Source organism: Eriocheir sinensis, chromosome 31, assembly GCF_024679095.1.
Source record: "Eriocheir sinensis breed Jianghai 21 chromosome 31, ASM2467909v1, whole genome shotgun sequence".
NCBI classification, from domain to species: domain Eukaryota; kingdom Metazoa; phylum Arthropoda; class Malacostraca; order Decapoda; family Varunidae; genus Eriocheir; species Eriocheir sinensis.
The window spans coordinates 15,465,171-15,487,670 of NC_066539.1; the positions used below are offsets into that span (position 1 = coordinate 15,465,171).

The following is a 22,500-nucleotide window of genomic DNA, read 5'->3' on the forward strand; positions in this document are numbered from 1 at the left end:
ACACACACACACTGATACTGACCACAAGTACATTCGCAGTAAATCGTGTGGTAAAACAAAATGATCCCCCAAATTGACGTAAACATTAATTAAAACGAAAAGTAACACCAATAAAAACAAAACACTTCAGAGTAAGATACAAATATATACGACGGTTTTCTAACATATCACCGTAAACTTCTTCAGAGTATTTTGCATTTCGAAGCTTATAAGGTCCGACATTTTCAATTCTCACAAGTTTTTAAAGGCCGCTAAGAAGCTGAGCCGGTAAGTATTTTTTCCGTCACATTCATGGTGCAGAAGCCTTGTTAAACTATCACTAAACACATAAAACTACCCGTGGGAATACTAACACAACCTCAACGAAAACCCTACCAAATGTGGATGTGCGAGTCCCGAAAAACTGGAGAATATGGGGCTATAAAATTAATGTTCACAGCACACAGCTTCAACAACGGTATCATGAGGCTTGCCGCTATGTTAACCTCATAAGGGATGGTCTAGATAGGCCTATAAATTTACCGTGATGAGTATATGCGACGCACTGTCTTGTATTTATTACATATTCATTCTGGGTGGCTGGCTGGCTGGCGCTGTCCATATGTGAACCTAGAAAGCGGTACAATCTCAAGCTGACTTTTGTGCTGACACCAATATGAATGTCTGGGTGTTTGTGTGTATGTGTGAACGGTTTGTCTTTCTCCTTTCATCATTTTTTGCTTGTCATTCTAATTTAATCTTTCTTCTTTCCTCCTTTTTCTCTCATTATTCTAATAGTCTTTCTCCTCTCCTCTTGTTTTTTTGTCGTTCTTATTTATTTTTTCTCTTTTCCTCCTTTTCTTGTCATTCTAGTTCAGTCTTTCTCTTTTCCTCCTTTTTATTGTCATTCTAGTTGTCTTTTTTTCTTTCCTCCTGTTTTTCTTTTGTCATTCTTGTTTAGTCTTTCTCTTTTCCTCCTTTTTTATTGTCATTCTAGTTTAGTCTTTCTCTTTTCCTCCTTTTTATTGTCACTAGTTGTCTTTTTTCTTTCCTCCTATTTTTCTCATCATTCTACTTTTGTCTTTCTCCTCTTCCTCCTTTCCTATCATCCTTCCCATCTACCTACACGCCGTCCTCCCACCTCTCTCCCTGACCATATCCTCAACCTACTAGCTTTTTCCACCTCTTCCAAGACACTTCCTGCTATTCCTTCCATCTTCCTCGTCTTCAGCTTCATAATTCAACTGACTTTCCTTTTCCACCTTTATTATTGTTCTTCGTCTTTATTCATGGTCAAATTATCACCTTACTCTTACTCGAGTCTTCTTTCTTTCTCCTTATCCTCCTTGTTAAACTTTCCCTTACTTCCTCTTCCCAGTCACATCCTCATCGTACAGTTTCTTCCTTCTTTCTTATCGTATTTATAATTTTCCTCATACGCACTTCCTACGGGCTACCTCTTTCTCCCCTTCCTGTCCTCTTCCCCTGAATATTCCCTCGTTTCTTCCTAGTGACATCCCCATCGTTTAAGTTTCCTCCTTCCTTAACCTGTTGTTCATCCCCTCCTTCCTGACCACATATGCATCCTACAGGCTTCCCCGTCTTCCTTCCTCTCTTCTTTATGCCATCTTCCCATATCGTATGTTTCCTCTTCCTTTCATAACCTATACTTCATCCCCTTCTTCCTGACCATATACATCCTACAGGCTTCAACTTCCTCCTCTTGTTCACCTTCCTCCCTCCCCTGCCTTTCCCCTTGCGCCATATTCCCTCATCGTATACGTTTCCTCTACATTTCTTAACCTATTCCTCATCTTCCTCTTCGTGACCACATACGCATCCTACAGGCTTCCTCTTCCTCCTCCTTCTTCAGCCTTTCTCTTTCCTCTTCCCCCACTGCTCACCTCCTCCTCCCCTTCCTTTTCCTCCCTCGGTCACCGCCTCCTTCTTCAACTTCTCTCCTTCCTCTTCCTCCTCTCGCTCACCTCCTCCTGCTCCTCCCCTTCCTCTTCCTCCGCCTCTGGGCAGGTTCCACGCCTCGCACCCCGACGCACCGGATACTAGGGTCACGCCGCAAATTTATTCCGCCACTTTCTAATAGGCCCACCGACACCCCCCGACACGAAGATGAATGGCAGAGAGCGAAATACAATCACAAACAACAATCTGAATCCACCCACGACTGATGCAATCTCCTCACGCTTATGTCACGTGTTGTTATGATCATTAATGTGTGTAATTAAAGTGTGTGATAGGCAGAGCCGAAGGAGGGGAAGTACTTTAAGTTATAATATCTAAACCTTGATACACTTAAGACGTTGATAATTAAGGATAAAAGGGATAAAGTTGAATACATAATTACATGGGAAACTAATAGCCTATACATTTTTAACTCCTGATAATGTCCACTTCATAAGACGCTTCATTTATATTCTTCATTCATTACATTGCATTGCACTTGTTATTGTTGCTAGTTATTATTTCTTCTCGCTAGGTGGACAAATAGTTATAAGATCAGACTTCATGACAAACTACTCTTAACTATTCCTGATCATGTCCATTTCATCACTCTTCATATATATTCTACACTTATTCCTTTATATTGCATTGCTGTTAATGAAATAGTTATCTCGTAAGGATGGTCAGTTTCCTCTCACGGTTCCCATGCACCTCGCCTCACTACGTCCTTGAGCGACTTACAACAGGATGTCTCACGGAAAAAAGTCAGGGCCAGGAAGGATTACAAGACTCCTACCGTCAACATCCTTAATGGACAATCTACACTCGAGGGTTGCGATGCTACAATGGGAAGGATGTAAAAGATGACGAGGAGTTTTAATATGTAGTTTTAAGCTGGCGTCAAAATTTATAGGCACAATATTATCGCCTGCAGTTAATATTTTCATAACTATAATATTGACAGTTACTATAGGAAGTAACACACGTGCAAAAAGCATTATTACAAAGACTACTAAAAGACATTCATTATAAAAAGTAGCGGATTGTCATAAGCTTAACCCTCCCCCTTCCCCCCTCCCCTATATCACGTGACTTCTCCCCCCCCTTTCCCTCCCCGTTAATAGCAGATGAGGAGTTATTTTCCTTTTTGTAATTTTCACTAGACTCTTCCTAAAAAGCCTAAGCCAATATTTTAATCTACGGTGTCCAATTACAAGTTCGCATACTTAATTTACTCTTCAAGGTCCAGTTAATATGAGTTTTAAGGACAATCTTCATCCTTACGAAAGCATCGCAATGGTTTCGCTCCTAACTCAGGAAGGAATGGTGGGAGCCTCACTAGATCATAAAGGAAAACACACACCTCTCACAAAACAAACACAGAACACTGGGAAAGTTATCGAGGTTACAGGACACATTCACACTATATAACTTAGCATACCGTTAAATAGTCTGGACAATTTTTAAGTTTCGCTCTGAACCGGAAAAAAAATGAGGAAAATAAGAGCACGCTTCACACGAAACAAACAGAACGCTGCAGGAACCTATCGAGGTTGTAAGACGTCATCACAAAGCAGAGTAAACAGATCGTGTAACTGAGCGTGTCATTGAGTACCCCTGAGCATGGCGTGAGCGTGGTGGCGTAGGCAGCAGCATATGGGGGGCGAGGGAGCTGTGTTTGTTTAGGGGAGCAAACGGAGCATGCGCGACGCTCCAATGGGCAACAGTAATACAAACACGAGGAAAGGGGGCGGGCTGGGGAGACACTACACTACACCCGCGCAGACAGACAGACAGGGGGAGGGTGTAAGTAACAGTACCTCCGATGAAGCATGGCAGGGCAGACAGGGACAGGGGACGGTTACACACACACACACACAGACACACACACACACACGAAGTTAGAACAGTGATTATTTTGCTTTCATACAGATAGTAGATAGGTTCCAATACAAACGTGACTGATATGATAACGGCCAAAACCGATACTATACATATATATCACCTAAACTGTTTCCGGCGTTTTTAGAAGAAATTATTAAAACGCTTTACTGGAGAGGATAAGAGAACGGGAAACGAGTGCTTAAGTTATCTTCGTTCTGCAGATAACATTGTTCTTTTAGCGAGGCTGCAGTAGATGATGTAGCAAAATAGATAAGTATACAAGACAAGCAAAACTAAAGATAAATAATAAAGACTTAAGTTAGCTATCATAGTCAAACCGAGTCACCCAAGAGAGAAAGCATTTGATAGTTAATTAGGTATATACTTGAAGCAGCTGATAATGCAAATCCCTCACCCAAACCGGATATAAAAACTAAAAAGCATACCTAATACTAGACTCGGTGGATTTGAAAATAAGATATCATGGCGAGAGGCTATATCATCGTGCATTCTCCCCGTCCTGACATTTAAATCAGAGCAACGAGGATGGACACTGATCAAGTCTCTAGTGTGGAAACCGAGACTAAAGAAGAATGGAGAGATCAATGCTCGGAATCACCATAATGGATAAGATAAAAACAGAAGTAGATGAGAAAACAAAGGCAACGAAAAGAAAAGGTGGCAATGGTCAGGACACATACGTAGCAGAGAGGACAATAGACATGAGTGACAATGATGAGGGAAGATCGTTTACCAGATGCCGTGACGAAGTTCCCTACAAAAGTTTACGGAAAGGTTACATCACATTTGAAAACTAAAGGCACATAGCAGAAACAAATGAATACGTCAGGGAGTGGCCTACAAAATTATGTCTTGCAATGGAGTGATGATGATGATAATGATGATGAATATATAAATAACCCAAAACAAAAACCAGGGACGGAAAACAGAAAAGGAAAAGAACAAGGGAGGGGAAGAAGAGGAGAAACTAGTAGCGATAGTTGCATTAGGAATAAAAAACAAGGCCATCTCTCTCTCTCTCTCTCTCTCTCTCTCTCTCTCTCTCTCTCTCTCTCTCTCTCTCTCTCTCTGCCTGCAACAAGACTGGGTTAAATTACTCGTTTTCATTCGTAACTGGCTTGGCTTCAATAACACTGACGCAAGCAGCAATAGGTCAGACACGAGGAGGTGGAGCTAAGTAAGAGAGAGAGCGTCTGTTGGTGTTACGAAGATCACGCCACATTATTATGGATTGAGTTGCATTGCGTTGGCAGGCTATCTGAGTGTCTTATTGAAGTTGTCAAGTGTTTGTGTGTTTCTGGGTTTCTATATGTAAGTTATCAAGTGTTTGTGTGTGTGTCCGGGTGTCTTACTCAAAGGTTACATGTTGTGTTTGTGTGTATCTGTCTTACTTAAGTTACCATGTGTTTGTGTGTTAATAAGGTGACAAGTGATGGGTTTCAGCAATAGCCTATCAATATATTTTAGTTGACGTTAATGAGTGAGACAGTAATAGGATTTGAGGTACAGTGGGTGAACATAATCTACTACGGGATGTTACTTTAAGTTTTACAGATAGATGGATCAGCAAGTAATAAACAGCAGCTCATGGTGGTGTATCTTGCTAGTGGTGGCGGTGGTGATAGTGGTGTTGATAATATGTTTTGAGAGCAACTGTATGTGTGCGTGATGAAAGGGAGAGAGAGAGAGAGAGAGAGAGAGAGAGAGAGAGAGAGAGAGAGAAAACGTGTAGTTGCTATTGCTGTTGTTGTTATTGTTGTTGTGGTGATGGTGGTGGTGGTGGTGGTGAGTAGGCACGTTCTGAAAGCAAATAATATGTATGCACGATAGAGGAAGCAAAGAGAAAGGAGAAAGAGAAGGGCCTTTCTGTGTTCTGGTGGGGTTAGTGACGTAATAAATAAATAAATTTAAATAAAATAAACAAAGGTGTGTGAGGTATAGCAGCGTGGATGAGTGAGTGAGTGAGGGATGAGTAAGTTGAGCTGGTGGTGGTGGTGATGGTGGATGATGTCTGGCGGGTTAGTGGGGGAGGGGAAGAAGTGAGAGAAGAGGTGAAGGCCTCCCTGTCCCTGGCCCCACAACACCAGCCAGCACCACCACCACCACCACACAACAACGTCCGGGAGCGAGGGAGTAGCATAGTGCATAGCATGGAGAGAGTGAGATGTAGCCTCCTATTCTTACACGTCTCGACACCTCAGTATACGCCTATTTGAAAAGCCTCTAATAAAAGTTGCAGGGATTATCATGTACTGTTTTGAGATGATAGTTATAGTTTTACACGACTTATGGACTATGCTCATAAGCTTAACGTCTCGGCAACTCAGTATACGCCTGTTTGAAAAGCCTCTCGTAGTAGAAGTTGCTGGGACTTTCATGGATTGTTTTATGATGCTAGTGATGGTTTTACAAGCCTTCTACACTATGAACAGGAAAATCACCCATGAAAACCCCATTAATCTTCTCTCTGGCCTTGAGAAATATTTGTAATGGGAGCCCGATACGCTTTAAGAATATGAATAAGAATATGAACCGTAGACAATGTAACTTTTCTTCAGTGATTGTGGGAGAGTGCAGTCAAAGGCCACACCGTAGTCAGCAACGAAGGAGACTCCACCAAGGGCACGACCACCAAGGCGCCTCCATCTCCCACCTCCACTACACACAAGGGATATCCACTTTTCCCGATAGTCAAAGGGCACTCCGAAGTCAACAACGAAGGAGATTCCACCAAGACCACCAAGACGCCTCCACCCACCACCCCCACTCCACACAAGAGGATATTCACCTTTCCCGATAGTCAAAGCCCACTCCGAAGTCAACAACGAAGGAGATTCCACCAAGACCACCAAGACGCCTCAACCCACCACCCCCACTCCACACAAGAGAATATCCACCTTTCCCATTAGTCAAAGGCCACTCCGAAGTCAGCAAAGGAGACTCCACCAAGGGCACGACCACCAAGGCGCCTCCACCCACCACTCTCATTCCATACAAGAGGATATCCACCTTTCCCATTAGTCAAAGACCACTCCGGAGTCAACAACGAAGGAGACTCCACCAAGGGTACGACCACCAAGGAGCCTCCACCCACCCACCCCCTCCACACAAGAGGATATCCACCTTTCCCAGTAATAGTTCCCCCTACCATAACCCCCTCCGCTATCACTGTCCGGGTTTTGCACTGCTCTGCCCAACCAATCTCCAGTGACGTCAAAGAGTGGTTCCAGGAAGGCCCAGCGATGGTACCCTCTCCTCCTCTTTGGGTCTTGGCTAGTAACAACCTCTTTGGGGAAACCAACATACACACACTCTGGAAATTACGTGTTAGTTCAAGCACTTCACAGTAACACTTAATTTTCCGTGGGTGCGTTCTTTAGCGTCACACACGTCACAACACTTCGTGGACTTAAAACAGTAACACTTTTTTCTCTCTCTCTCGCGTAGTAACTCACAATGCGAGACAAGGGAGCGAAAAACCACGCCTCCCCACTCGCCAACTTCCAGACGCTTACTGAGAGCGGAGTTCTTCTTGCTCTCTCTTCCCTCCTCCCTCCTCCTCCTCCTCCTCCTTCGCTCCACCTTCCTTCTCTTCTCCAATGCCTCCCACCACCACCTCCCACTCCCTTCACCTTCTACACTTCTCAGTCTTCTTTCACCTTCTACACCTCCTCTCACTGTTCCTCTTTTCTACTACCATCTTCCTTCACCTCCTTCCACTCTTCCTCCACCTCCTCCCTCCACCTCTACACCTCCTCACGCTCTCCCTTCACCTTCCTACACCACCTTATCACACGACTCCCTGCCACATTCACCCTCCTTAGGCAATTATTTGTGTTTGCGAATTAATATCACCAGATCCCACCCCCCTCTCTCTCTCTCTCTGCCTTCACCAACACCGCGATTCATTCTCATCACACTCAGCACCACCCGAACCTTTCACTTCACCACCTCTCTCTTCACATCCCCCTACCCCCCCCCCCCCACACACACACTTCGTACTCGTTTTGCTACCGACAGAAAACAGCATCACCCACTTGCTTATGACCCCCCACACCACCATGCTCACTTCCTTTCCTCACCACCTGTTCGCTATGTAAAAAGAAAAGGTATTGCAGATTTCTAGATAGTGGACTCGGCCTGCACCACTCACTACAAGACCTCGTGAAACCGCTTGCAGGCACCGTTACACAACCACGCATGCCCCTGAGACGAGAATGCTCAATGCCAGCGTGCCCTCTCCCACTCCCAAGGCATACAGCAATGGACGGGGGATAAAGAACAGTTGATAAAGGCACTAGTGAGCCTCGGAAAAAAGCAGCACCCGGCGCCACTTTCATCTGACGCCCACAAACACGCCAACAACAGCTGCACGTCAGACTCCCTCCAGGATGACGCGAGAAAGTGCCTTGGGTAACTTTCCTTCCTCTTCAACTGACCGTTCTTGCTTACGACTACGAGGATGTGGAGGATGTGGTAGTCGTGTAAATTAGATGTGTTGCTGCTGCCCCCACCACTACTACTACTACTACTACTACTACTACTACTACCGGTGCTATCAATGCGTACTTTCAACATTTTTGTATTCTGATAACTTGCAGAAGAATAAGATATACTTTGAATATTACTTTCCAGGCCTTTTTTTTTTTTTTCTTTTTTCGTTGTGCAAGTTTTGTCTGGCTTTAAAATGATGATGATGATGACGATGAAGATGATGGTGATGGTGATGTGTATGTTTGGCCAGATTTTTACGGTGATGTTAATTCGTACTTTCAACCTTTTGTACTCAGATCACTTGTTGAAGACAGATACTTTTCACATTACTTTCCAAGGCCTTACTTCTCATTTATCTATTTCTATTTGTCCATTTTATTCTCTATCTATTTCTAATTCTGTTTATTTCTTATCTAATCAACTACCCTCGGCAACTTCCTAACTTCTCTATATCCGTTTGGTGTTTGGTCTGTCTAGGTCTGGGTGGTTAGGTCTACGGGTTTCCATGATGTGGTTGGCAATGAGACTCAGCTATACCAAGAGGCACCGTTATCCTGGCAGGGGGACACCTCTACGGCAGCCTTGAGAGAGAGAGAGAGAGAGAGAGAGAGAGAGAGAGAGAGAGAGAGAGAGAGAGAGAGAGAGAGAAAGCAATGGATTCACGCTTTTCCATTCCGAAGCGTCATATTTCTGCAATGTTTCCTTGCTGACTGCCCGAGAGAGAGAGAGAGAGAGAGAGAGAGAGAGAGAGAGTAGTAATGGTTTCACGCTTTTCCATTACGAAGCGTCATGTTTCTGTAACGCTTCCCCGCTGACTGCTCGGCTCATTACCTCCAACATTGCCATAAATTACTGACATGACTTTCCCGCGTATGTAAAGTGTATCATCAGTAGCAATAGTGACTGAAATATTCGTCTCCAATAATGGAATATCTCTCCATCCTCGCTTTCTTTCTCAAAAACGCTCTAACATAACCTACTTTGTATTTTTAGGATAATTTTCTTGGTTGTTTTCACTATTGGGTCGAAACATTTATCCTAGCAACAGTAACTTAAAAAAAAAACATACATATTCAGTGGCTTACTTTCCTATACCTCTCAAAATACAGTAGATACATTAATTTATCTAAAACATGCTGGGTCCCTGTTTTGTTTTTTCATTTCTCTTTAAAACACAGTAATTACGTATTTCCTATTCCTTTCTAAAACACTGTAAATAGCTTAACATTTTTTTAAACAAGTCACGTCTCTTTTCTTTCCCATTACTCTAAAACAGTAAATAGCTAGTAACTTCAGTAACTTCTTTGAAACGTTACCTCCTTATTCTTTCCTATTTCTCTCTAAAACACAGTAAATAGCATAACTTCCCTAAAACATATTACATCTCAATTTTTTTTTCCATTCCTCTGAAACACAGTAAATAATCTAACGTATCTGAAACATGTTGCCTTTATTCTTTACTATTTATCTCTAGAACATGGTACATAGCTTAACTGAAACATGGTAGGTCTCAATATCTGTCAAAACAACTCGAAAAATTCAATCTCCAATGCTCCCGCTCTCTAGACACCGAAAGCGGACTAATATATTCAATACTTTTACAACGACACTTTCTCCAGCTGTCAGCGTTGCGTCTCAAGTAGTTTTTCAGTGTGGGTAGGTCATCCATTCAACCGCGAGGCTGGAAACTGTATGTAAGATGTCACTAATAGCTTAGGAAGGGAGAGTAGAGAGGGGAGGGGAAGAGAGGAAGGGAGAGGGAGAAAGGAGGTTGTCATGATCTCTCTCTCTCTCTCTCTCTCTCTCTCTCTTTCTCAAGGTGGTAATGGAGGTGGGAATGATGATGATGATGGTGCTAGCAGAGGGGGAGGGGAGAGGAGGGGAGCTCGTGAATGGAAAACGAGAAAGGAGTGACAAAAAATAGAATGCACTTACAATTACCTTCACAAATATATAAAAACCCATGATAAAAAAAAATATTGACAACCCTTCATATAAAAAAAACAAATGACTGAATGAATAAATAAATGAATAAATGAACTATATCTTTCATCCAATGTAGGTATATAAAGTAAACACGTAAGTAAAGAAATAAGTAATGGAAACAAACAAAATATAAATGAAATCTATAGCCAAACCATCTTGCCAAGTAAACAAAGAGTAAACACAGTAACATAACCTATTTCAAGTGAGTAAACAAATTATTAATGGGAACAAACGAGACTGAAATATAGCCTATCGCCCGCCCCCTTTACCTACAAACCAGTAAGGAGAATGTAAATATAGAACGTCCAAGAAAACTGGCACCCGCAAAAACATCCCGCCAGGAGTTGAACCCCGTCTGGCATGACAAGACACAAGTAGCATTCACTCTGGGGTCTGATGGCAGTACACGACAGACAGCTACGAAGACAACCAGGTACTATATATTAACACGAAGTCATTTCCCAAGCGAGTCAAGTTTACTCTTAAGTTCAAGCACCAAGAACAGGACTGTGCCTTCTTTCTGTACTGTCTTGTGAAAGGAAAGAACAAGAAGATAGCGTATAGTATAGTGTTTTAAATGACTCACGGCAATACACTACAGACAATGATATTAAAGGATTATAACCTATTCCCGTGTGGGTTGAGAACTTTCACGATAAGAATGATGGGAATACACGACAGGCAATGATAATAAAGGATTGTAACTTTATTCCCATGTGGGTTGAGAACTTTCAGGATAAGAATGGTGGCAATACACGACAGACAGTTACGAAAAGAGGATTGCAAGTTTATTTCCGTGTTGGTTTAGAACTTTCAGGTTAAGATTGATGGCAATACTCTGTAGACAAAGATACTAAAGGACTGCAACCTTATTCCCGTGTGGGTTGAGAACTTTCAGGACAAGAATGATGGCAATACACACGACAGGCAACGATAATAGAAGACTGTAACATTATTTCCATGTGAATTGAGAACTTTCAGGCTACGGATTCTAGTCAAGACAATCACCCTTGTACCTATGTAACAAATTCTGTCTTGAAATATGACACTAACTCAACAATGTGGATATATACAAGAAAGTAAAGAAACTACAGGAGGCTAGACGGCATACACATGGGAGCTCCAGAGGATGTGTTATCTACGAACTTTCCTTCCCCTCCGTCAATCTATGTCACCGCCTTTCAAAGCTTCCAATTGTATTTGCACCACCTACACATGTTTAGATTGGCTCATGCCCTCATCCAATACCCTATTCGTGAACCAAATTTAGCTATCTCCTTCCTGAAGAAAATTTATCCTATGTATTCTAACATCTTTCAGAATTAGTACACTATCTAAATCGCCTTTATTTATCCCTTTAACCCATTTAAAACAATCAATTCAATCAATTCGCAGACTGAATCTTTCTAAAGAGCGTAAGTTAAGTTTCCTAAGCCTTCTCGATCTTTCATCTTTACTGGGTTGAGGGAGTCTATATCCTCTCTGCAATAAAAAAAGGCATAAAAATAAAACAGCATAATCAAGGTAGGAATCTAGCCAGCCAATTGATCATATATTCAAGGATAACTTCTGTGTCCCTGTTGCTAGCACATCTAAAAATAAAACTGTAAGCGCGGTTCTTGGCTGTAATGCGCTGATTCCTGTCCAAATTCGTTTCGCAGCAGGAGAGAATGTGTTATCTACGAACTTTCCTTCCCCTCCGTCAGTCTATGTCACCTCTTTTCAAAGCTTTCAATTGTATTCGCACCACCTACACATGTTTAGATTATCTCATGCCCTATTCGTGAACCAAATTTAGCTAACTCCTTCCTCAAGAAAATGTATGCTACGTGTTCTAACCTGGAACTATACTCTTTTCATAATTATGTAGGGGAAAAAGAGGGGAGTATGAAGACTTCTCCATCCGAAAACTGACCATTTTTCTGGCCTCTCACGTCTATTTACTTTCTAAAAGCAGTGTTCGGCGGACCTTTTTTTTTTTATCCCTTGAGCTGCTTCCTCTGCTGTAGAAAAAGCTACTTGAAGGGCTATTTTTCCTACACTTAAAACGCTGCAATTGTCAATGATGAAGTAAAATTTGAATACAGATGTCAACTGACTGAGGCTCATACAGAAAGCACCGAGGAGGAAATGCTGTTAAAAAAAAAAAAATGCACGCGTAGACAAAACACACACACCATCTCGCATCGCTAAGTGGGCGCCAAACACGAAGAGAAAGTTAAGAAACACAACCAGCAGCCGCGTCTCCTGCATAACCACAGTCGATTTACCCTTACCTGTGCATTTTAGGGGCAATGAAACTATCTATATACATCCCTGGGCCGAGAAAACTATCTACGTGTATACATCCCTTTACATCCTTGGACCAACTAACCTACCAACCTATATACATCTTCATTACCTATATATATATTCGGGTCAAAGAAACCATCTATATACATCCCTGGGCCGAGAAAACTATCAACGTGTATACATCCCCTTACATCCTTGGACTAACTAACCTATCTACCTATATATATCTACATTATTTATATACATTTTAGGGCCAACAAAACTATTTAGATACATCTCCGAGTCAAGGAAGCTATCTATATACATTCTCCTACATTCCCGGGCCAACGAACCTATCTATATACATCTCTCTATATACATTTACATTATCTATATACATTCCCGGGCCAACGAAGATTTCTATACTCTAGGCTGCTCTATCCTTTGCTTCCATCCCGTCCTTCCTTTTCCTATAGTTATCTTTATTCTATACTCAAAACTTTCCACCCTTCTTTATTTTCATCGTATCTTTCATCTCTTCAACCTCCTTTCTCAAGCCTTCCACTTCCTTCCCTTTCTTTCCTTTCCTTAACTTACCTCCTTCTATCCTTCATTACTTCGATTCCCGGGCGGAGTGGAAAAAATTGGGCGGCTTTTCCGATACCCTACGCCCCTGTCCACCCAGCAGTGAATGGGCACCAGGGTATTAATCGGGGGTTGTGTCCCGTCTCCTGGGATCTGTTCCTTTCTCCTATAATTCCTTCCCCTTCTGTCTCTCTCCGGCATATGACCACAGATGTTGCGCTGACTAAACGAAACTTTTATCTACAGTATAACCCCCTTTCCTTCTTTCTATCCCTTAAACTCTTTCTCAATCCTTCTCTTCCCTCCCCTTGCTTTCCTTTCCCTTCCCTTACCTTCCCTTACCTCTTTCTATCCTTTATCACCTTTTCCCTGCTGGTTTCTACATCCGCTGATACCTGTACGTTCCGGGGGAAAGAAATTATCTATATATACATCTCCAGGAAAAAAAAAAAATCTATATACATCCCGGGGCAAAGGAAGGTTTCTGTATACATCCCCGGGGTTTAAAAAGAGACAATTGCCCCACATTCCCCCCGCTCCTTTCTACATCCGCTGGTTCATCCGGTCTATACTGAGTCAAAAGAACGCCCGGAATAGATTGAGTCTTATCAAACGAGAGGGTGTGCTTGGTGATTCCCGCTGTTCTTGAAATTTATCTGATGAAATTAATCCACCATATTATTATTATTTTTTTCGAAGAAGTTGGTAATGCCTGAGTTTACGTAAATTATCTGATGATATGAATGCAGTGTACTTTTATATGAATAGTTATAGTGAAACCAAGAGTCCGTTTTGGCGTTTGCTCCCGCGGGTCCATTTCTCCTCTCTGTTCTGCCACACAGTCCCAACACCTATTTTATCCTCTCATATGTTACCTATAGCTTACATATGAGAGGAAGAGATAGGTGTTGGGACTGTGTGGCAGAGCAGAGGAGAGGAATGGACCCGCGGGAGCTTACGCCAGACCGGCCTCGACATATTTGGAAGACTATAGTAGTTAGTTGTTCAGAGACCTTAATTGATAGTTCGGCAGTTCACAGAAAAGTTATCTGATGAAATGTATCCAGCGTACCATTACTTTTTTTCTAAGATGTTGGTAATTCCTCAGTTTACTTAAGTTATATCTGGTGAAATATATGCTAGATCAAAGGCCTTATTAACAAATATAGCTATGCAGTTCACAAAAGTTATCTTATGAAGTGAATCCAGCGTATGTACCATTACTTTTTTTTCGAAGATAAGAACATAAGAACATAAGAACGCAGGAGTCTGCAAGAGGTTTAAGTTTAATTCCTCAGTTTAAGTAAATTATATCTGATGAAATGAATGCAGTGTACTTTTACATCAATACTCGTTCAAAGGCCTTCACTGATAGCACTACGATTCGCCAAGTTACCTGGTGAAATGAATGTAACGTGTAACTATTTTTTCTATGATGTTGGTAATTCCTCAGTTTACGTAAATTATATCTGATGAAATGAATGCACTGTACTTTTACATCAATACTCATTCAAAGGCCTTCACTGATAGCACCACGATTCGCGCAAGTTATCTGATGAAATGAATGTAACGTGGCACTATTTTCTCTAAGATGTTGGTAATTCCTCAGTTTACGTAAATTATATCTGATGAAATGAATGCACTGTACTTTTACATCGATACTCGTTCAAAGGCCTTCACTGATAGCATTCCAGCTCTTGCAAATTACCTGGTGAAATTAATGTAGCGCATAGTTCTTTGTTCCAAGACCACAGAGTTCGAATTCCGTGAAACAAGAACCACGCCTGTAATCGGGCACACGAAACAATGGAAAACAATAGAGAAACAATAGGAAAATAAAGCGTAATTAAATTGGACCCTACCGGCACCATCCTTCGTTACGCATGAGCAAGTTGGAAAGGAAAGGGGAGGGGAAAGGGATGAAAACGCTGAGGAGGAAACAAAACGAAAAGGAAAGCAAAGAAGCTCCCCCTCACGGCCACAGCCTTAATAAATGTAAGGTCGATGTGTGTAAGTCTCCCTCTAGCCAGTTCCAGTCTTGGGTCCACATGAGTTTATTATGCAATGGTTTACCCGAAGAAATAATAGCGTGTTAATTTGGAAAGCATATAAAAATGTTATCACAAAAAAAATATTACACCACACAGGAAGTGAAAAAATTACTTTACCAATGCCCCATACTTTTCATTATGTATAAATAGTTACATGTTATAAGCGAGACCATGGAGTGAAGAGGTTAATTGGTAATGGTGAAAAAAATACATAATTGTTGAAAATGTTTACGTTTACTATCCGTTTTAATGTAATAGTTTTACCGAGATTCACTATGACATGATGTAAGTCAAGGATCCGAGCTGACTGGCAAACCTGTCTGTACAAGCCTTAAACAGGAGGCTCATATGCACGGAATAATCGCTAACTGAACTATTACGGCACCAAAAGAATGTGATGCAATAATTAAAGGTGAGATTGACTGAATGAGCCGTTTCACTGACAGATGGGGGTGATGCAACCAGTAACATTATTGCAGCAAGAAGAAAAAAAGGCAGACGATATTTTGAATCTTTGGGAATACAGGAACGCACGGCCCCACGTCACACACCAGAAGCCACGACCGTGTATGTACACATGTAGACGTCTGGTAGAAGATCTCACAACGGCTTTCCTCCGTCTGACTAACCACTAATGGCCCGGCGAGGTAGACCATACAGTTCCTGGCGACACTTTTAGTCAACCGCGTGACACACACACACACACACACACACACACACACACACGGAGCAGCAATCTGTGTCAGGTATATACAACTGGCAAATCCTTGAGACGAAGCCACGATATCCTTGAACTTCCCCGTGGTAACAAATGCCCCATTGAGTGAGTGTGTGTGTGTGTGTGTGTGTGTGTGTGTGTGTGTGTGTGTGTGTGTGTGTGTGTGTGTGTCAGGGAAGCGTCAAGCGATCCAGACTAAAAAAGGCGTGTTTGTTTTTCCAGTGACAAATTACCTTGCCATGACTGACGTCACTGATCAGCGGAGCGCAAACACACTTTTTCAAGCGTTTTATTTAGCTTTTCTTCTTCCTCCTAGTCTCTTCTACTGCTACAACAACTACTACTACTACCACTACTACAACTACAACAGCAACAACTATTAATACTGCTGCTGCAACCACTACTACTACTACTACTACTTTTGTTTATGATGTAATTCTGGTTATCGAAGCACAAACCCCTTCCTCCCTTTCTTCTTTTATTTTATTTTTTTATATTCCAATGACACGCACAAAAAAAAAAGATTTGCCGCGTGCCTGACGTCCCTCATGGTGGTGATGCAGGTCTGTCTGTCTTATTGTCTCTGTCTGTTCGTCGCTCAAGATACACACTGCCGCCGCTCACCTTACCTGCTGACCTTCCTATGCAGGTGAGAAACTGAGAATTCCCAGCACAGACTTGAGGACAAAGGGCGCGCGCGCATGTGTGTGTGTGTGTGTGTGTGTGTGTGAGAGAGAGAGAGAGAGAGAGAGAGAGAGAGAGAGAGAGAGAGAGAGAGAACTTTTACTACTTTACTTCCTTTACTACTACTACTACTACTACTACTACTACTACTACTACTACTAATACAACTACTACTACTACTACTACTACTACTACTACTACTACTACTACCTACTTCTCCACTTATAACAGTCTTGATAGGAACAAGACTGATATTATTATTATCATTATTATTATTATTATTATTATTATTATTATTATTATTATTATGGTAGTGACAGCAGGAGCACCGACACAATCAAAATTTCATAACACATTTCTTTATTTATTCATTTATCTAACACCCCGGAAATCACGGAGTAGCACAAGGTATGACGTGGCGCGCGCACACACACAGTCACAACAGCAACACGTCACCAGCGCGCAGTGTGACGTCAGAAGGCAACCCGCACCGTCACGCCTTCGTCACCACTCACGCTGACGTCACCAGAGAGAGAGAGAGAGAGAGAGAGAGAGAGAGAGAGAGAGAGATCCGAACACTTCCTCTCCTACCCTCAACTCTACGCGCCCATCCACTCACTATCAGAAGAGAGAGAGAGAGAGAGAGAGAGAGAGAGAGAGAGAGAGAGAGAGACCCCAGCAGTATTATCTCTTGCCCTCAACTTTACGCGTCCATCCACTCACTACAAGACACGAGAGAGAGAGAGAGAGAGAGAGAGAGAGAGAGAGAGAGAGAGAGAGAGAGAGAGAGAGAGATCTTAACACTTCCTCTCCTACCCTCAACTCTACGCGTCCATCCACTCACTATCAGAAGAGAGAGAGAGAGAGAGAGAGAGAGAGAGAGAGAGAGAGAGAGAGAGAGAGAGAGAGAAGCACCCCAGCAGACTTTTGGTGGTCGTGGTGTAGGTGGTGGTGTTGGTGGTATTGAGGGAGGTAACCTTGAGGGGCAGCAGCCACCACACTTTCTCTCCCTCCCTCCCTCCCTCTTCCCTTCCTCCCTCCGCCATGGCTGGGCTGCGTCAACCTCCATGTGGGGCCTTTTTTTTTTTCCATTGCCTCCTTTTCTTTCTTGGATTCGAAATTAGCTATAAAAAAGGAAGAAAAAAAGAAGAGGACCAACAACTGTGACTGCGACGAGAGAGAGAGAGAGAGAGAGAGAGAGAGAGAGCTAAAACTTTCTCTCCGCGCACCAATGAGAAAAATATTTGTTCATAGCTTTTTGTTTTACGGTGACACCAATGCGAGTGTGTGTGTATGTGTGTGTGTGTGTGTGTGTGTGTGTGTGTTATTCAAATGACGGTCAGCTGACATTGACAAGCGCCGTGATCTAGTTATTAAAATCCGAGCCCTCAAACCTCATGATGAAGTAACCTGAACACGTTTTACATAATTATAAGCGATCAAATCCTCCTTCACCCATCACGTCGACATCCTCCTTTCGCTGTGACACACATGTAGCCACGCAATGGGACTTAGGAGTCAACACTAAAACCTATTTGAAAGCCCTGTCGTAGAAGTTGTTGGGATTTGCATGACCTGTTTTGTGTTCCCAGGTTTAACTCTACACGACTTTTGCGCCATGAACGGGAAAATCACCCTTTGTGGCCTCGGGAAACAGTCGTACTGAGATATATGTTCAAGAGTATGGACCAAAGGCAGTTCAGAAAAGAAGTGCAATAGTGGAGAGTTGATGTTCTTTCCTCGTCCAGCATCACAAGCCAAGGTAAGGATAGAGGTGTGTGTTCTTGTGGCTTTGGTCGTTTAGCCATGCAGGGAATGAAGATGCCGAGAACGATGCAGTAGGAGTGGAAGGCGATACTAGAAGAGGGTGAAAGAGGTGTTGACAGGGGAAGCTAAAAGGGATGGGATGGTGTGTGTGTGTGTGTGTGTGTGTGTGTGTGTGTAGGGAACATATTGCATCAGCAGCGCGCTACGTACTAGACTTTCCATTCACTGTTACCTAAAATAAAGTACCAACTCTCTCTCTCTCTCTCTCTCTCTCTCTCTCTCTCTCTCTCTCTCTCTCTCTCTCATTAGCAAGCCAGCACGTTCAACTTCCTATTCTCCAGCGTCTTGTAGTACTTTCTCCTCTCTACTTTTTTTTCAGCAAATGTAGACAGACTGTTTACTCCCGTCCCTTTCACTAGCCTTTCACTACTTACGAAGACCATTACTATGCCCCCCTCCTCTCTCTCCCTCTCTCTCTGCAGCGCCATAACGAGAGCGAGAGGGAGCGGCGCGGAAGGTACAGAGGGGTGTCACATGCGACTGCTAGGCTATGAATACTGACACAGAAAAAAAGAAATAACCATCCGGAAGTAAGGACAAGGCCATACTTCCTTCCTGAGCACACGGAGGGATGGTTGGTGAGGTGGGGGAGGGAGGGAGGACTTGCATTTTGACTCACGGCTGCGATGACAAGCCTATGATGGAAGAATGGAAGGAAGAGGAGGAAGGAAAAGAACGACAGAGGGAGGAAATTGCTCGCGTGTTTCGCTTGATGGAAGTAAGAAAGAAGGAAAGATAGATAGGTAGAAGGAATGAAGTACCCGTATGTCTTTCGATTGCTGGAAGAAAGGAAGAAAGAGGGAAAGGACCGATCCATGTGTTTCGCTTGATGGAATAAAAAAAGACAGAAGGAAGGAACTACTTATGCGTTACGCTTGCATGAAGGAAGGAAGAAATGGATAGAGACAGAAGGAAGGGACTACCTGTGTTTCTCTACATGGAAGGAAGTAATGAAGGAATGAAAGGAAGAAAGAAGGAATACCCGTGTTTCGCTAGGTGGAAGGAAGAGAAAGAAAGAAACAAGCCTACGATGGAAGGAAGAAATGAAGAAAAAGAGATAGAAGATAGAGATGGAAGAGATAGAAGGGTGTGTGTTTCGCTTGACAAGTTAGTTTTACTCAGCTTCGTGTGTGCTTATAGTAAAGGGTGGGTGGGGTGAGGTGGTGGGAATGAGGGCATCAGGTGTAACGCCTTCGTGAACACACACACACAACTTTCTCCGAGGGTGTTAGTGTGTCCCTGAGGCGCAAGATAATCCTCCTCCTTCTCCTCCTCCTCCTTCTATTACATACCATAATCATACATAAACGCATACACACGCCTATAGAATTTAAGTTGCACTAGAGATCACCATGAAATACGTTAGAAAAATACTGAACTTCCTATCTTAACGTAAACAAGGATGCAGACAAGCCACAGGAAGCGTGTAAAGCCTTCACAAGACTACGGATGTGCTTGTCAGTCCGCCAGCGCGCGCCAAGTAATACAACGTAGAAAGCACGGCGTACATATCCAGTCGACGCCCTGCAAGACTAATGATTCCACGCCTTGCACGGCCGCCAGCAAGCCACCACCAAGCACGCCGAGGCCAGCCATGCACGCGCCAACCTCATGACGGGTCTGGCGAGGGCTTTACCGCCACCACCACCACCGCCCGCTTCCTTCCTTCCATTCACTTGCTCGGTAATAATGTTCTTCCTTCGGTTCTTTCCTTCCTTCCCGTGTCCTTTAACTTTTCATGTAATCTTTCTCCTACTCCTCTGTTTCCTTCTCTTCTCCTATTCCCCTTTCTTAAGCTCATGAAGGGTCTGAGAAGGGAGTGTAGTTGCTATACCACCACGACCCGCCCTTGCTGCCTCCCACTTCCTTCCTTCCATCCTTCCTTTCACTTGTTCGGGTTATAATTTTGTTACGACTCCTCCCTCCTCTTCCCTTCACTTCCTTGTCCCTAACCTTTCCTTTTCTCCTCCTTCTCATCCTTTTCCTCCTCCACTTTTCTTTTCTTTTTTCTCATATTTCTCTTACTGCTTATACATGGCTGCTGACTACTACTACTACTACTACTACTACTACTACTATCATTACTACTACAAACAAACACAACAAAGACTACTCACCTCTTGCTCCTCGTACAGGTACCAGGTGGACTGAGAGTGGGTTTTACACCTGCACAAGCTCCCTCCTTTGTCCTCTTCCACCTCCTTCTCCTCCTCCTCGGCCTCTCCATACTCATCATCATCGTCATCATATTTCAATTCCACGTCATTGATATAGATTTTCAAGGTCGGCACGGGGCGTTTCTTGACTTTACTCAGCATGTCTCATTACTCACTTCATGACGTCACTTCCACGGTTAAGGTCACTGTAAAGTCTGTCGCCTGAGCACACGGCTCTTATTTTTCCTTCAGTGAGGGTATGATGTAACTTATAGCCTGGTAGTCACTCAATGATGATGACAGGGATTGGTCACACCTCTTCACGGGGAGTCAATGTTGTGGTTACTTGAGTTTGGGTTGTATGGTGGAGTCCTGTAGCCTTTTAACACACGAAAGGGTAACAATAATGATAGGAATGTCACCTATAGCCTAGTCACTTATTAACGATGATGTGAATTGACTGCACCTCTTCACGGGGGAGCAAGAGTCTCATTGTTGTGGTTACCTGCACTGGGATTGTATGGTGGACTGTCATGTACCCTCTTAAACACGAAAGGATAAATATTGATGATAAGAATGTCGCGTATAGCCTAGTCACCCAATAAAGATAACACGGATTGGCCGCACTTCTTCACGGGGGAGCAGAAGTCATGCTAGTGTGGTTGTGCATGTTTTAGGGTTGTATACTGGAGTCATGTTACCTCTTAAAACGAAAGGGTAGTAATGAGGATAAGAATGTCACGAACTGAACGCAAGAGAGACAGGGAAAGGCAGAGATAAATGGATGAAGTAAGGTTGGGGGTGTGTTATTTGTGATTGGTTGTTGTTGTTGTTTTTAGGTTATGTTATGTCATCCTTCCGCTGTCTACTAGTGCGAATAGGAGTAAAATAATGATAATAATAATAATAATACAAACTGATCATTGTTTTACACTCACGAATCAGTGCTTTAGTTAATTCATTTGTAATTGGTTGATTTTTTTATTCTATCTTTACGTTGTTTATTATTACGAAAAACGGTGAAATAATAATAGTAACGTACAAACTGGTTATAACTTCACAGATGTCCACGAATCATTGTTTTCGTTACCTCATTCGTTATAGGTTGGTGTTGTAATGTCCCTTCCTTCCGTAGCCTACTAACACACAAAACAGGGTAACAATTAAACTCCTGCGTGAACTAATTGACCACCACACCTCCTCACGGATACATGAGTCACCGCTGCGGTTGCTAGACTGTATTCAGGACTGGCTGGTCGCGTGGCCTTCAAACTGCTATGATCTTCCTTACTTCCTCCTCTCCTTTTTACTTCCTTCCTCCCTGGGCCTCACGACACACAGCCGGAGGATCGTTCCTTTCGTTTCATCACACTCCTGTTTTCGCCGCCTCGCTCCGGTCGAAGCCAAAGCCTCCTATTTATTGCCTGGGTGGTTTCTGGGTGGAGGCCGTCACTGTTTATGCCCCTGAACCGTCTCACCTCCAGTATTACGCACACCGCTTGCGTACATCACCGCCCACAATGTCACCCCACCAACTTCTCAGCCTCTAAACAACTTTTAAATGGAGCTGACAATGAGAAATTATGTCGCTGGTTTCCTTACACACGCGATGGATCATTGATTCTGTTTTCCGTGTCAAGAATTCAAGGTAGAGTTGGAAGTATATGCTATTTATAAGCTGCACGTGGCCTTGTTGCTCATTTGTCCCACTGACCCTTGAGCCTGTGGTGGGAAAGAACTCATAACCCCGGGATAGCTTCAGGGTAAAGCCCCGTTCACATGTGCACTGTGCCGACTCTAGGCCACGAGAACCCAGCGACTCGGGGTATACAAGGTCTTAAGTGTGAAATGTTGATGTGAAAGGGTTGCAAATGGTCGGAAAGAG

General features: G+C 43.1%; 1 protein-coding gene across 7 annotated transcripts in view; it reads right to left on the minus strand.

Moving 5' to 3' along the window:
• Positions 1–22,500, minus strand: part of LOC127005950 (ral guanine nucleotide dissociation stimulator-like) — a 62,207-nt gene that overhangs the window by 31,392 nt on the left and 8,315 nt on the right. For 2 of the 7 annotated variants that reach the window (XM_050875398.1, XM_050875396.1), the window contains exon 2: positions 20,577–20,994. The exons of 2 other annotated variants lie outside the window; for them this stretch is intronic. In XM_050875398.1, coding sequence (XP_050731355.1) covers positions 20,577–20,777 — 201 coding nt within the window. In that variant the 5' untranslated portion in view covers positions 20,778–20,994. Of the gene's footprint in view, positions 1–7,298; positions 7,376–20,576; positions 21,150–22,500 lie in introns of those variants that run through there. 3 more of the 7 variants (XM_050875397.1, XM_050875399.1, XM_050875401.1) reach the window with 3 other exon arrangements.